Source organism: Amphiprion ocellaris, chromosome 15 (genome assembly GCF_022539595.1).
Source record: "Amphiprion ocellaris isolate individual 3 ecotype Okinawa chromosome 15, ASM2253959v1, whole genome shotgun sequence".
Lineage (NCBI taxonomy): Eukaryota > Metazoa > Chordata > Actinopteri > Pomacentridae > Amphiprion > Amphiprion ocellaris.
The window spans coordinates 10,848,099-10,861,166 of record NC_072780.1 but is presented as its reverse complement, the minus strand read 5'-3'; the positions used below and the strand labels follow the sequence as shown (position 1 = coordinate 10,861,166).

At 38.9% G+C, this 13,068-nt stretch overlaps 1 protein-coding gene across 1 annotated transcript in view; it reads left to right on the top strand.

The window, feature by feature from the left end:
• The window catches only part of elp2 (elongator acetyltransferase complex subunit 2), a 28,315-nt gene that overhangs the window by 13,253 nt on the left and 1,994 nt on the right, over window positions 1–13,068 (top strand). Inside the window, exons 11-19 of the mRNA XM_023296216.3 lie at window positions 1,242–1,373; window positions 1,860–2,009; window positions 3,627–3,818; window positions 4,035–4,104; window positions 4,263–4,358; window positions 5,910–5,967; window positions 6,911–6,983; window positions 8,705–8,897; window positions 12,835–12,956. Coding sequence (XP_023151984.2) covers window positions 1,242–1,373; window positions 1,860–2,009; window positions 3,627–3,818; window positions 4,035–4,104; window positions 4,263–4,358; window positions 5,910–5,967; window positions 6,911–6,983; window positions 8,705–8,897; window positions 12,835–12,956 — 1,086 coding nt within the window. The remainder of the gene's footprint in view (window positions 1–1,241; window positions 1,374–1,859; window positions 2,010–3,626; window positions 3,819–4,034; window positions 4,105–4,262; window positions 4,359–5,909; window positions 5,968–6,910; window positions 6,984–8,704; window positions 8,898–12,834; window positions 12,957–13,068) is intronic.

The following is a 13,068-nucleotide window of genomic DNA, read 5'->3' as shown; positions in this document are numbered from 1 at the left end:
ACAGGATGAGGTATTAATGTTGTCTCATTTCCTCTATTTTAGTTTGTAATTTCTGCTCTCTTTGGGTATTAATTTCAGTGAATGGGTGAATGCATACAGATTGTAATGGAGTTTATATTTTTAGACATTAGGAGAAGCTTTCTAGTCCTTTTAATTGCTAAATATTGTTCATTTGAGCTGTAACACTCTGTTGTAACTCCAACACTTCGGTTTTACTTTAAAAGCACCTGCTTGTTTCTTTTCTTTTTTTCTTTTTGCCCTTACAAAAAGCCTTAAAGAAACATAAAGTGAGTTAGAATGGCGTCAGGTGGAGTTTTAACAACTAAATTTTAATTTTTCACTATAATTGGTAACTGCACTTAAATCAAAATGGGCTGCCACAGGTAGTGATTTGAATCCACAGAATTCAATACAGAGCTTTCTTTATGCACAAAAGCAAGGAGGACAGGTGGTGAGAATCCCAAAATGAGTGACTGTTATTTTCTAGCATTGTTCTGACCTGAGAGGCAGTGATTACCAGTGTTTTAAAATTGGATTGGTTTTTCAGTGAAAGCTCTGACCGCATGGAGAGTTTACAGTGTCTATATGAACGTGACGCAAGGGTCACAGGCATTCACCCAAATCCAATTTATGCAAATCCCTCTGTGTTCTCAAGCTTTGCCATTTTTCATGATTATTTGTTTAATGTGATATGCTGTGCTGCAGTTGCTGTCATTATGTTTTAGACGAATGTATTTCGTTAGAAAAAAAACACAACAGAGTTTATTCAACATTAATAAGTCCCATTTTGCATAATTTCTCATCTGACTTGTCAGGCTAATTTGCTGTTTTTTTCCTTCTCTCCAGCAAAATGAAGTCTGTTAGTTAAAAAGTCTTAGAGGGAGACTGGAAACAGATTCATCAACACTAACTTTTCCCCCTCACTTGCATTCTATAAACCTGTAGGTTTACACAAAACTCAGATGTTTGACAGAACAAAGTACCTTTTTACACCCCAGCTTGTCTTAATGCCGTATAGGATGCATTTAAAGAGAAACCTACTTCAGTCTGCTCTTTTCTTCCTATGTTGTCTAAGTTTACTTTAATCTTTTTCTTTAGCAAGCCAGTGACTCAGACCCAGAAACTAAATGTTCTTCACCTGCCTGATGTCTGATACAAATGTGTTGGAAAGGCAGATAAGTTGATATTTCTGATCAGTGAGTGATCGCCCCCACAACATGTTATTTTTTCTTTCACACCAGGTGCGCGTAGGGGAGGTTGGTGGCAACACTCTGGGCTTCTATGGCTGCCAGATGAGTCCGGATGGCTCCATGATCGTGGCTCACGCTTTTCACGGAGCGCTCCATCTCTGGTGCAAGGACCAAGACAAAGAGGTGGGAGTCAACACCTGAGTTACACCTAAACTTTTTAAATCAGTGTGATGCCAGTACTTCTGTAGTCTATTTAGTCACTGTTACATGTTTCTACTCTGCCACACTCTGAGAGAGTTATTGGTGTAATTAGTCACATCAAGTCTCTCATCTGCCACTCACTTTGACTGGTTTAGCATGTGTCTTTGTTGGATATCCCTGAGAAAGAGTGGCAGTGGGAAGTCTCGGTAGATAGTTCAGAGATAGCAGGGTTTCAATTACGCTGATGTTAGAAGATAAACTTAAAATGTAACACAAACCTGAAGGTGCTGATAAGTAATTTAGGTGTTAAAAGGGGATCCTTTTCTTAGACAGCTACACCTACATTACAGTCAGTAGCTGCCAATCATATAGACCACTTCTGGAATTTACCATTAGGCAGCAGGGATGGTGACCATTGAGGGCAGTTAAGATGCTTGTAACCTCATTATTGCAATGCTCTCTATCCAGGGAGAGTGGAGACCTGGAGTGGTGATATCGGGACACTTCAATGCAGTCCAGGACCTGAGCTGGGATCCTGAGGGTGAGTTCATCCTCAGTGTGGGCTCAGACCAGACCACCAGACTGTTCACTCCATGGAGGAAGCAACACAGCGAGCAGGTAAAACACACACAAAATCCCCTCTAAAATGTGAAGTTTAGATGGGACTTATCGTTTCAGTTTCATAACTGAGACCTTTGGCATCAAAGTGGCAGCAGAATAAAGTCACAACAACAACAATGAAACATCAGCCTTAAAAAAGAAAAACGGCTCACAAACAGAGTATGCCACCCACAAGAACGACGGCTGCAGCAGACATAAGTTATCACAAAGCAGGAGGTGATGTTCATCACACAGCTGTACAAGGCGTTAGACTTGTACATCTGGGCATCAGAATTATTTAGCATAATCCTCAGTATGTACATTGTGCATTGTACAAAAAATATTGAAAGTGGACAGAAGCTCATAATTAGTGACACGCTGTTTTATTTGCATTGTTATGAATAGAAAATGACCATATGGAATTGCCCAGTGAAATCACCTGAAAAGCTTTTTTATTTTTTGTTTTTTTGGTGTTTACTTCACTTCAAGGTTTATTCTTCACACTTTCATAATTCTAGAAATCCCATATTACCATAAAGCAATTCTGCTATCCACAATTTCCACAGTGGCCTAATACAAGTAGGGAGATTAAAGACATAAATACCATGGTATTAACAGGACAGCATCATCTCACACTTTGTTTTATCATATCGTTCACTAATATCATAGTATACAGTATATACATAGATTAACCATCAGATTTAATTTACCTGAAAGAAGGGGATGCATTTTAGAGGTTTCAGTGAAAAAAAGAAGCTTTTTGTGGTTTTCCTGTCAATAAGATGCACAGTACATAAAGTGTCACCACACTACATTTCTTTATCCATCTTGCAATATATAAATCAGAGGACACATTTCACACACTTGGCATGTTGACATTAGCATTTGAGGAGTGTTCTGGCATTAAAATTATTTGCTGCTCTAGTTCCTCCTTTCTCCTGGTAGCAATGGTTACTTAGTATGCTGCTCTTCTTTCAACACAGGCAAATTGTATTAACCTTTATGGGGTATAGTCAGTAGCTAATATATATTCTGCTTGTTGTGGTTTGCTAAAATATGTTTAGGCTCTGTCTCTGATTGGATTTTGGTAGACTGTTACTAGATAATAGAGTTTCACAGAAGTAATCGTATATATATAAAAATGTATATATATGTCAGGGGTCACTGAGAGCAAATCCTACAGGATAGTAACATTAGAATTGAAGACCACAAAGGATAGACTTCATAAGTTTGTCCACGTAAAATTATTAGAAGCAGAGTAGAACATACCAGTTTAGCATTCAGTTGGTGTAGAAACATAATCAAGATTCCAGCTTTCGTTACATTATTCAAGGTGCCAGTTTGGATTATTGCCACAGTGCCACCTCACACCAGTGCCAAATGAAATCTGGTCATTGCTGTTGAACCGTCCATCTTCCACCGTGAGAACACTCTGCATCTTAAGCTGGAAATGTTTCACTTGAACAGGAGAATCAATGTTGTGTTTGGCTTGGTTTCAAATTCCTGGATTTAGTGCCAAGAAACTAAGTCCCAAAGTATCAGAGATCTGTTGAAAAGTCTGCCACTTCCCCTGGCAACCACATGAACAGATCTGCAACTTTAGAGTGTCTTTTTGTGTGTCTTTTACCACCGCAGGCAACCTGGCATGAAATCTCACGGCCACAGATCCACGGATACGACATGCAGTGTCTGGCCATGGTTGGAAGGTTTCAGTTTGTATCTGGGGCTGATGAAAAAGTCCTGAGAGTGTTTCAAGCACCTCGGAATTTTGTGGAGAACTTTGCGAATATCTCTGGGATCCCAAAGCAAAAGCTATTGACATCCAGTGTAAGTGCGCACCTAAATTTGTATACATAAAAATATTGCATGATCATATTCCAAAGTTATATTTATCCCACTGCTAGGATAGCCATCCTTAAAGACACATACATGTTTTCCCTCTGTCCTAGGATCACATTTTGCCAAAATTTTCTCTCTTGTAAGAAGTGCTACTACATCCTACATAGGTTTTAACGTATCATTTTCTTCACTGGTTCTTGCCAGGACTCTGCCAACCTTCCTGAAGGAGCAAGCACACCTGCCTTGGGTCTGTCCAACAAGGCTGTATTTCAAGGTAAAATGCTTGCTCAGCTGTGCAATTGAGTGTTTCATTGTTCATATTGGGGCCAAGTTTGGTGTGATAATCAATTTTCATTCAAAAATCAATTTTATTCCACCAGTAGTTTGAGATATATAATGTATTATATATAATGTAATCCTTTTTAATTACAGGTGACATTGTCCCGAAAACCAATGCAGAAGAGGAACAGTTCAGCAGTGTGTCTGACCAGTACCAGGAGTCCTACTTCCACCCTCTCAACCTGACCGGTACTGTAAAGCCGCATAAACTGCACTGTCAAGTATTTTACTACATATAAATAATTTTGAAGCCAAAGGGTGTCCCTGTCTCCCTCTCCGGTCTGATACCCTGATTCATATTCCTCTTTGCGATCCACTGAGCAGCCTCAGCACACATTTAAGAGTGCTCATCTGCCTGTCGCTTGATGTTCTTGTAAGAGACAATGATATGCAGCCAGACAGACAGTTAGTTATTGCTCTACGTCTGGAGTGCACAGTGTCTGAGGACTGTGGGAGGCTGATGGTATTACAGCAAGAGAAGGGTGTTTGGGGGTGAATGGGGAAGAGGAGGTGACAGGATGCAGTGATGCAAGCAAAATTTAAAAAAAAAAAAAAAAAAAAAAAAAAAAAAAAAAAATATATATATATATATATATATATATATATATATATATATATATATATATATATGTTGGAACAAGACAAGAAAATCGCAGGTTCTCATTACAAAGTGACTCCAACATAAAAGTAAAACAATGCTTTAAAACATCAGTAATATGAGATAATGTAAACAGGGTTGGGAAGCAAATGACACTCAGTGAAAGCTGAGAAAGGACAAAGGAAACAGAAAACAAGAAACAAGGGAACTACAGAGAAACTAATTGCAGGAAATGGGCAGATGGGAAATGAACTAAATTCAAATGAAGGGAATATAGTGCTGCGTTTTAAAACCCCTGGGCTACAGGGTGTCAAGGGCTGTCATCAGCATGATTGAAGCCACTCCTTAATCTGCAATGCTAATTAGAAAGCAGGCTTATGTGATTGCAAAGTTTAAGTATCAATGACCCCGGGCTGTGCAGGGAGCAACCAAGTGTGGAAACTGTTGTTAACAACGCATTTTCACTTGTTTGATTGGCTTCCGCGGAAAGGGAGAGAAAAATGAATAATTAGGTTAAATGGGAAACCGATGACCAATAACAAAGACACAAGGAGTGCAGCTTTCAATTACATGCAACACAAAGACAGCGTGGGCCTTTGCAGATCCTGCAGTGTGAGGGAGAGGATTGGCGCTCCACTAGATTTGATCCCCCTCAAAGCCAGCAGCCGTTAAGAATCTGAGATAAAGCTGCATGTGTTTCAAAATAGCTTTTTTGGGAGGGGGAAGTGGCAAGTTGTAGAGCTGAGGATTTCATGCGAGCTAAATGCAAAAAGAAACTATGTGAATGTGAGAGAACATTGTCTCGAGGCGATCATCGTGTTCTCACTGTGGCATGTGGCTTTCAGCTCAGTCTTTCTCCCTTTATCATACTTATGGTCTTTCTTTTATCTTAGTTGCATTCCGCTCACATAAACACACACATTTAGTGTTCTATCTGTCATTCTATGCCTTAACAGTACAGGAATTTAAAAGAGGAAAACCATAATAGCCATTTGGGCATAATGCTCATTTAGTAAATTGGAAACTGATTGTATTTGAATTATTAAACAACTCAGTTTTCAGGGCCCTGCAAATGACAGTTATATAAGGATATTAAAGTTTGTGGTTAACTCTGTAATTTGTGTGTGTGTTTGTGTGTTCAGAGCCGCCACCAGAAGATCATCTTCTCCAGAACACACTTTGGCCTGAAGTGCAGAAACTGTGAGTGTCTTGCTTGTTTCAGTTACCTGCTGCTAGAAACCATAACCAGAGTTTCTCTTTTCATATACTTCCTTTTGCCTATAAAGTCATCAGAGGTTCCATGAAGCAACATTTCTGGGTAGACTTGTGTTAGTTTAGTTTTGCTCAAAGGGTTTATTGTATCTGAAAATGATGGATTTTTCAAGGCTACTTGTTGTTGTCCCACCTCTTATTCATCAGCCAATCAGAATCAGCCCTTTCTGCCATCCCATGAGCTATTTCTCCAGGCTGAATATATTGCCTCCATTTGTGGCCAATGCTAAATCCATTTACCAGTCAATCCACCATAAACATGACGTATGGCTTGGCCGTTTATTCGAGGTATGGACATTGTGTGTGTTGAAAAGCATTTTTCTACTTCCATTTGGCTGTGTCCCTTGATCATTTAGTGCATAATAGAAACGTTAAAATGAGTAAGTGGCTGAATTATTTTCACGGCATAAATAATACTCTCACAGTCGTGGCCAAATTGCTGCAGCATTTGAAAGCTTTCCAGTTGGGGAGGAATTTCTTTCCACTGAGTTGCGGACTACGATTTCAGTTTGTTGACATTTTAAAGCAACCAGGTGATAGCAAGCTAAAAGCAATTATGCAGTGAGTGATTAGCCAGAGAGTCATCATTGTTCATCTCTGTCAGCAGGAGAAGGACCAGTCACCACAGATCAGCATTTTAATTTTACACTCTGTCTAATTATTTACCTGACAGCAAATGGTGATGGCTCAGGCCTGGAAGCTTGTCTGAGTGATGCTCCGGAATAACAGAACACTTAATTTACTTTCAGACGGGGAGCTCTTGCTCTGTTGTTGTTCAGCACCTCCTCCCTCTTTAAGATCCTGTCTGCCCTTCCACGTATTGGCCGTGCCTGTTCACGATTAATCAGTGATTGTCCTTCTCTGTCTCGAGGTACGGCCACGGCTTTGAGATGTTCTGTCTCGTGTCTGACAGCACCAGGACAGTGGTGGCATCCGCATGCAAGGTCAGTGTGAGGAAACCCGGACCAGAGATCATGTCACATTCAAGACTGCGCTGTGCTCCTATCCAAAGGGCAGTAGATCAGAGATGATAGAGTATCATGACGTACATGCACGTTTTCACACCACAACACACACCAAGCTGGTCTAGGCTGTGCTGTCAGTCAGGTATTGATAGTACCTACCTTGTTCCGACCTTGGCAGTGCACAGAAACACACAGAGACACAAGTACAGCTGGCCATCACAGATGTGCGTGTTTTCGGACATCCTGTGCCACGCAATCACTCTGCTTCACTTTGACTGTCTTTCCAGCTGTCCTTCCTTCTTTTCTCTTGCTTTCCCCTCTTTGCTTTATTCATGTTTCACCCACCTTTACATCCTACACAATTGTTAATACCTAGTAAGTAAAAGGCATTTAAAAAATACAGGTCACAAAGTACTTTTACAAGAGAAAAGCAAGAAATAGAGCACTGCAAAAACTCAAAGTCTTACCAAGTCTATTTCTTATTTTTAGTCAAAATGTCTCATCCCACTTGATTTAAGATAAATTCACTTAAAAAGAGGCATTTCAGCAAAATGGAGGGACTTGTTTTAAGACGACGCATCTTAAATATCTTGATAAGTCAAACAATCTTGAAATTATCTTGTTTTTAGTGGTATTTTACAAGAAACAAGGTTTATTTTACTTTTCATACATTTTTCAAGCTGAGGTGTTATTTGTTGAAGCTACACAGTCTTGATTTAAGAAATAAACTTCACTTGATTCAAGTAAATGCGTTTTATTGGAAAATCACCGATTAGTTCATGTTGTCAAGTTTGATAATGCGTTGCATGCAAATTCAAAAATAAATAGTTTGTTTCAATACTAGACTTGTTTACTTGATGTAGAGTTATTTATAAATGAGGGAGTAAGAACTATGGTCATATTTGCAACAAATGTGTTTTCAACCAACTGTATGTGGACGGATATCTTAAAATGCTTAAATCACACTTTTTAATCTTGTTTCAAGGACAAGGTGGTCTTAAATCTGGAGGTATGTCACTGTTATACAACCTAAAATAGGTAAAATACATCTTAAATTTTGTACTCAACATGAATGTTTAAAAAGCAAATGTCTGCTTTGGAGTTAAAAACACCTGCTTTTGGGCATAGCTGGCTTACCATAAAACAACACCTCCAAATGCTGTCAAAACATGACTAAATATTAGGATTTCTAGCTAACTGTGAGAGGACATATCTCAAAATGCTTCAATTAATCTTTGTAATCTTATTTAAAGTACAAGATGGTCTTAAATCTAGAGAAATGCCACTATAATACAGCTCAAAATAAGTTTAATACATCTCAAAATAGGAGGTTACATGAAAGCAAAAATCTATTTTTTGAGTGAAAAACTACTTTTTAGCATGTGTGGCTTATTTTAAGACACATAAGCTTGACAATCCTGTTAAAATATAGCTTAGAATAAATTTTCCCAGCTTATTTTAAGATTGCAATGTTCTAAATATCATATCTTATTTCAAGAAATCTTACCAAGCCATTTTTCACTTGTTCTATTGGCAGATTTTTTCACTTATTTCAAGGTAAAAGTTCTTTGAAATAAGTTTTTTTGTTCTTGTTTTGAGAGGGGCATTTTTTCCAATGAGGTAAAGTAAGCCAGTGGACAGAAAAGATTGATTTGTGTACTTTTTCTCTAAAGACAAACCGATCTACTCTGTCTTTCCAGGCATCTAAAGCCGAGCATGCAGCAGTGTTGCTGTGGAGTACAACCACATGGCGTCAGCTGCAGTCGCTGCCTTGCCACACCCTCACAGTTACCCAGATGGCCTTCTCACCTGACGCACAACTGCTACTGGCTGTTTCCCGAGATCGCACCTGGTCTTTGTGGCGACGGAACCCAACCACATCCGAAAGTCCAGGTGAGAAAGGAGGAAAAACAGACAGTTAAAAGGTGTCCACCTTTAAAGGATTGTTGTTACTGAGTTTGCGGGATTTGTTTTCAAATGCAGTGTGGCTCAGGATGAGATAATAGCTCTTCACGGTGCTTTGCAAATAAATTATGTTTTAATTAAAAAATCTGTTTGAGTGAATTTTAAGACAAAAAGACGGTACTGGAACCCTTCCGGCAGACAACATCAGCTCCCCTAATTCAAATTAATTAAAATAAGGTAAACCCACTGAGCAGATTTGTTCCGAAATGAATTCCAAGTCAAGCAGCCCTTATTGGAAGGACTCCCCTAATTATTACAGTGAAGAGCCAAACAAGTGATGCATTGGCTGAAACTCATCCAAAAAGCATCTAATAAAAGAAAGATTATTTACTTATTTGATTTAAAATTTAACATGACTTCTCTGCATTTTTCCATCAGTTGACAGCAACTAAAATTTTACAACTAACAGCCCTCTTTCACTGTTGTTAATATTGGAGGACAGTAGGTGCAGCAATGATTTAAAATAGTGTTATCGAATGAGCAGTAAATATGCAGGATAGAACAAATGCCTTCCTGTATATTTAATGCAACCTCAGTTGGATTTCGATAGCTAATTAAATTTATGCTGGCATGGATATCATGTCAGGATTGAGATGAAGAACAAAACTCATATCTAGAGTTGTGCAAGACTTGTTGGAATAAATACAGACATAAAACCCTGTGTAGTGGCCTTACATGGATCTTTGGCTTGATTTCAGACTTCCATGGCCAGACAAACCATAACTGTACAGGCAGTTTGCATTATTTTGATATATTACTCTCTTAGTCAGTCATTTTATCTGTGACCTTTGCCCTCTTTGAAACTTAACTCAGTGGTGGTGACATGATTGGTTAGAGAAACAGATTTGCTTTTCTAAGGTCAACACTGTCAGTATTTGTACAGTCTGAGAAATTAAGTCAGGAAGAAATCAGCTCCGGACCCAAATCCTAAATAATCCCCTGGAACTCCCAAACTTCTCAAAGTTTTACTCTACTAATCGTATTTGATTTGAACATTTGATACAGTGTCACACAACTTTTTTTCTTTTTTGCTTTTTGTTTTTGAACACTTTCCATGCATCTGCTTTGTCGGGTCTTGCCAGACTTCGTTTATATGATTAACTTCCCTCCCTTACCCTTTCCTGCAGCAACAGAATTTCTTTCCTCCAGCTTTTTCTATTTCCATTTCAGCCAATTTTTGAAATAAATTCTGATCTGTTTCATATCTATTCCTTTTAATATATAATACATGCATTCTTTATTTAATGTTAAAAATGTACCTATGATAAAACTGCACTTTTGAACCCCCTAAAACCCACTGTTGCAAAAGTACAACACCAGTTTTATTTCTTTTTATTTTATATATTTTGCAAATTTTTTCTTATGTTTGGGTTTTACAGGATTACGTCAATTATACACAAATAAATAAGTTGCTTCAACAAATAATTTGATGTAATTAAAAAAGAATTTTCCAAATGTGACATGTTAAGTTTATTTTTAAGCATTTTTGGGCCTGAGATACATCAGGGTTGCACATTTCTTTTTAAATTACGTAGAAATATTAGTAGAAAAAAATCAATCTTTTATGTATAATCAACTTAAAAACTTTTTTGTTTTTAATTTTCCTTTAAGGACTTAATTTTTCAATGTTTTTGGGTCTGAGATATGTCAAGTTTGCCCATTGTTTAAAAATTACATAGTAATATTAGTAGAAACAATGTATATTTTTAATGTATATTCAACTTACAAAGTTGTTTTTATTTTTCAGTGTTCTTTGTCTGAAATCATTCAGATCCAGTGTTCAGGCGTGAGATATGTCACATTTGCACATTTCTCATTACATATGTAAAAATGTTAGTAGAAACAACCTATTTATTTATGTATAATCGGCGTAACCCTTTTAACCCAAATAAAAAAATAATAATTAAAAAATAAAACTAATGTATTTTTGCAACAGTGGGTTTTACAGGGTTAACAACTAAAATCACAGACGGTACTGTGTGAAAGTTTCAGAAACATCACTTGTTTAGACTTTTGTCCATCAGCCAGTGCCAACAGGAAGTCGTCTGATTGATCCCAAACTTATTCTGCAGCATGGCAATAACCCCAAACATACAGCCAGAGTCATAAAGAACTATATTCAGTAACAAAGAGGAGGAGGAATTCTTATATGGCCCCCACAGAGCCCTAAACTCAACATCAGTGAGTCAGTCTGGGATCACATAAAGAGACAGAAGTAACTGACAGACTCCTCATCCAATACTCTCTCTTAGTCACTGTTATTATATAAGAGCAACTTCTCAGACAAAATACTTAGAATATGAAAGAAATCATAAAAACGGCAGTGATATTGGATCAATGCTGCAGGTTCCCTGTTGTAAGCCAGACTAGGTTCCTTGAGAGTTTGTTTATATGCGAGAATCTCAGCACCCTAACTCTGACAGATAACTCAGTCCTGCATTCAAGGTGAGCAGAATGCAGCATGTAAGCCCGAAGGATCGCCTCCCACTTGTATCTCATGTTTCTATTTGCTGCTGGACTGTCTTAATGGGCATTGACAGAGGCTAACCAGTCCTGCACTCTCCCATCCGCCTGTATGGTGGGCTGTGCAGAGGCAGGGCGGTGTGTGTGTCTGTGAGTGTGTGTGTGTGTGTGTGTGTGTGTGTGTGTGTGTGTGTGTGTGTGTGTTCGTCAGATCGGAGGGAGGGGAGGGAGCGTCAGAGGGGTTTTGGGGCGGGGGGTTCCCGTCTGTTCTGGTTGGCTGCTGAATCACTCAAGGTGATTGTGAAGAACACACAACACAGTCTCACCAGCTAGACCAGGGAAGGTTAAACGAAGTCAGAGCTGATCAAACAAACTGACTCCTTCTATTCACACATCTTCTGCTTCCCACCTGTTTTGTCTCAGCGTGTCCTCCTCCCTTCCCGTTCCACCTCCACTTTCCCTTCCTTTGTTGGTCAAGCACCCAGATATATTCATTAAGGAGACATGGTTACCTTTCTCTTCTCTTTTTTCTTCTTTTTTTTTTAAATACTTTTTTTTTTCAAAATCGAATCTGTGTCGCCTTTTATATGTGCTGCTCTTTCATCTTTTTGATGCATTTTGCGACTTGTCTTTCAGCTGATTGCTCCTCTATTCTGTCTTTACTTTGCCTCCATCTCTGTGTGATCGGACTAAACAGCCCTTCACGTCCCTTAGATGAAAATGTTGATGGAAGAAGTCACTTGGGGACACACACACATTTCCCAAAATATACACCTTCTTCAAATATGTGTGTGTATTTTTTAGAGGGATGGTGTAAACACATGAACACAGCACAGTGGTTAACTCTGACTTTTGTGTCGACACTGTGGTTTTACAGCTGTGTATACATGCTGGCTACGGTGTGTGTGTGTGTGTGTGTGTGTGTGAGTGAGAGTGTGTGAGTGTGTGAGTGTGTGAGTACCAGTGGAGAGCAGGACTACTGCAGACGCACAGACGGGCGGCTGCCAGCAGCATACAAACAAGCTCTCTGGGGAAAACCAATCTGGGGTCTGAAATGACTTAGGCTGGGGAAATAAACAGCAGCAGGCCATAAACCAAAACCGACTGAAATGGAGGGCTAGAATGAGGTTCTCTGTCTTGTTGGGTTGTTTATTTGTCGCTCGGGAGAGGCTTTGTTGCTGCAGAGCAGTAAGGCAGGGGTTCAGACATGCTGATGTCATGCTGCAATAATCAGAACACAAAGTTTTGCTACCAGGTAATCTGCTGTCGAGGAGGAAATATGTTGCTGGGAAAAATATGAAATGTGATAAAATGTGTGCTGTGCATAGGGTGATGATAGTATTGTTTGTTGTCAATGTTTGTGTAATCTCTGTTCCTGTTTGTGTTTGTTGTTTCCATGCAGAGCCCAGGTTCTCATTGTATGCACGCACAGGGAAGGACACCGCCATACACAGCCGAATCATCTGGTCATGTGACTGGAGTCCTGACAGCAAATACTTTGTGACATCTAGTCGGGACAAGAAGGTAAATTTTGAATGTTGGTCTCAATCTAAAGCTAAAGAAATGATATATTTACTTATTTATTTTTTTACTTTGAGGATAGTAAAGTGATAAACACACAGTTGCACATTGTGTA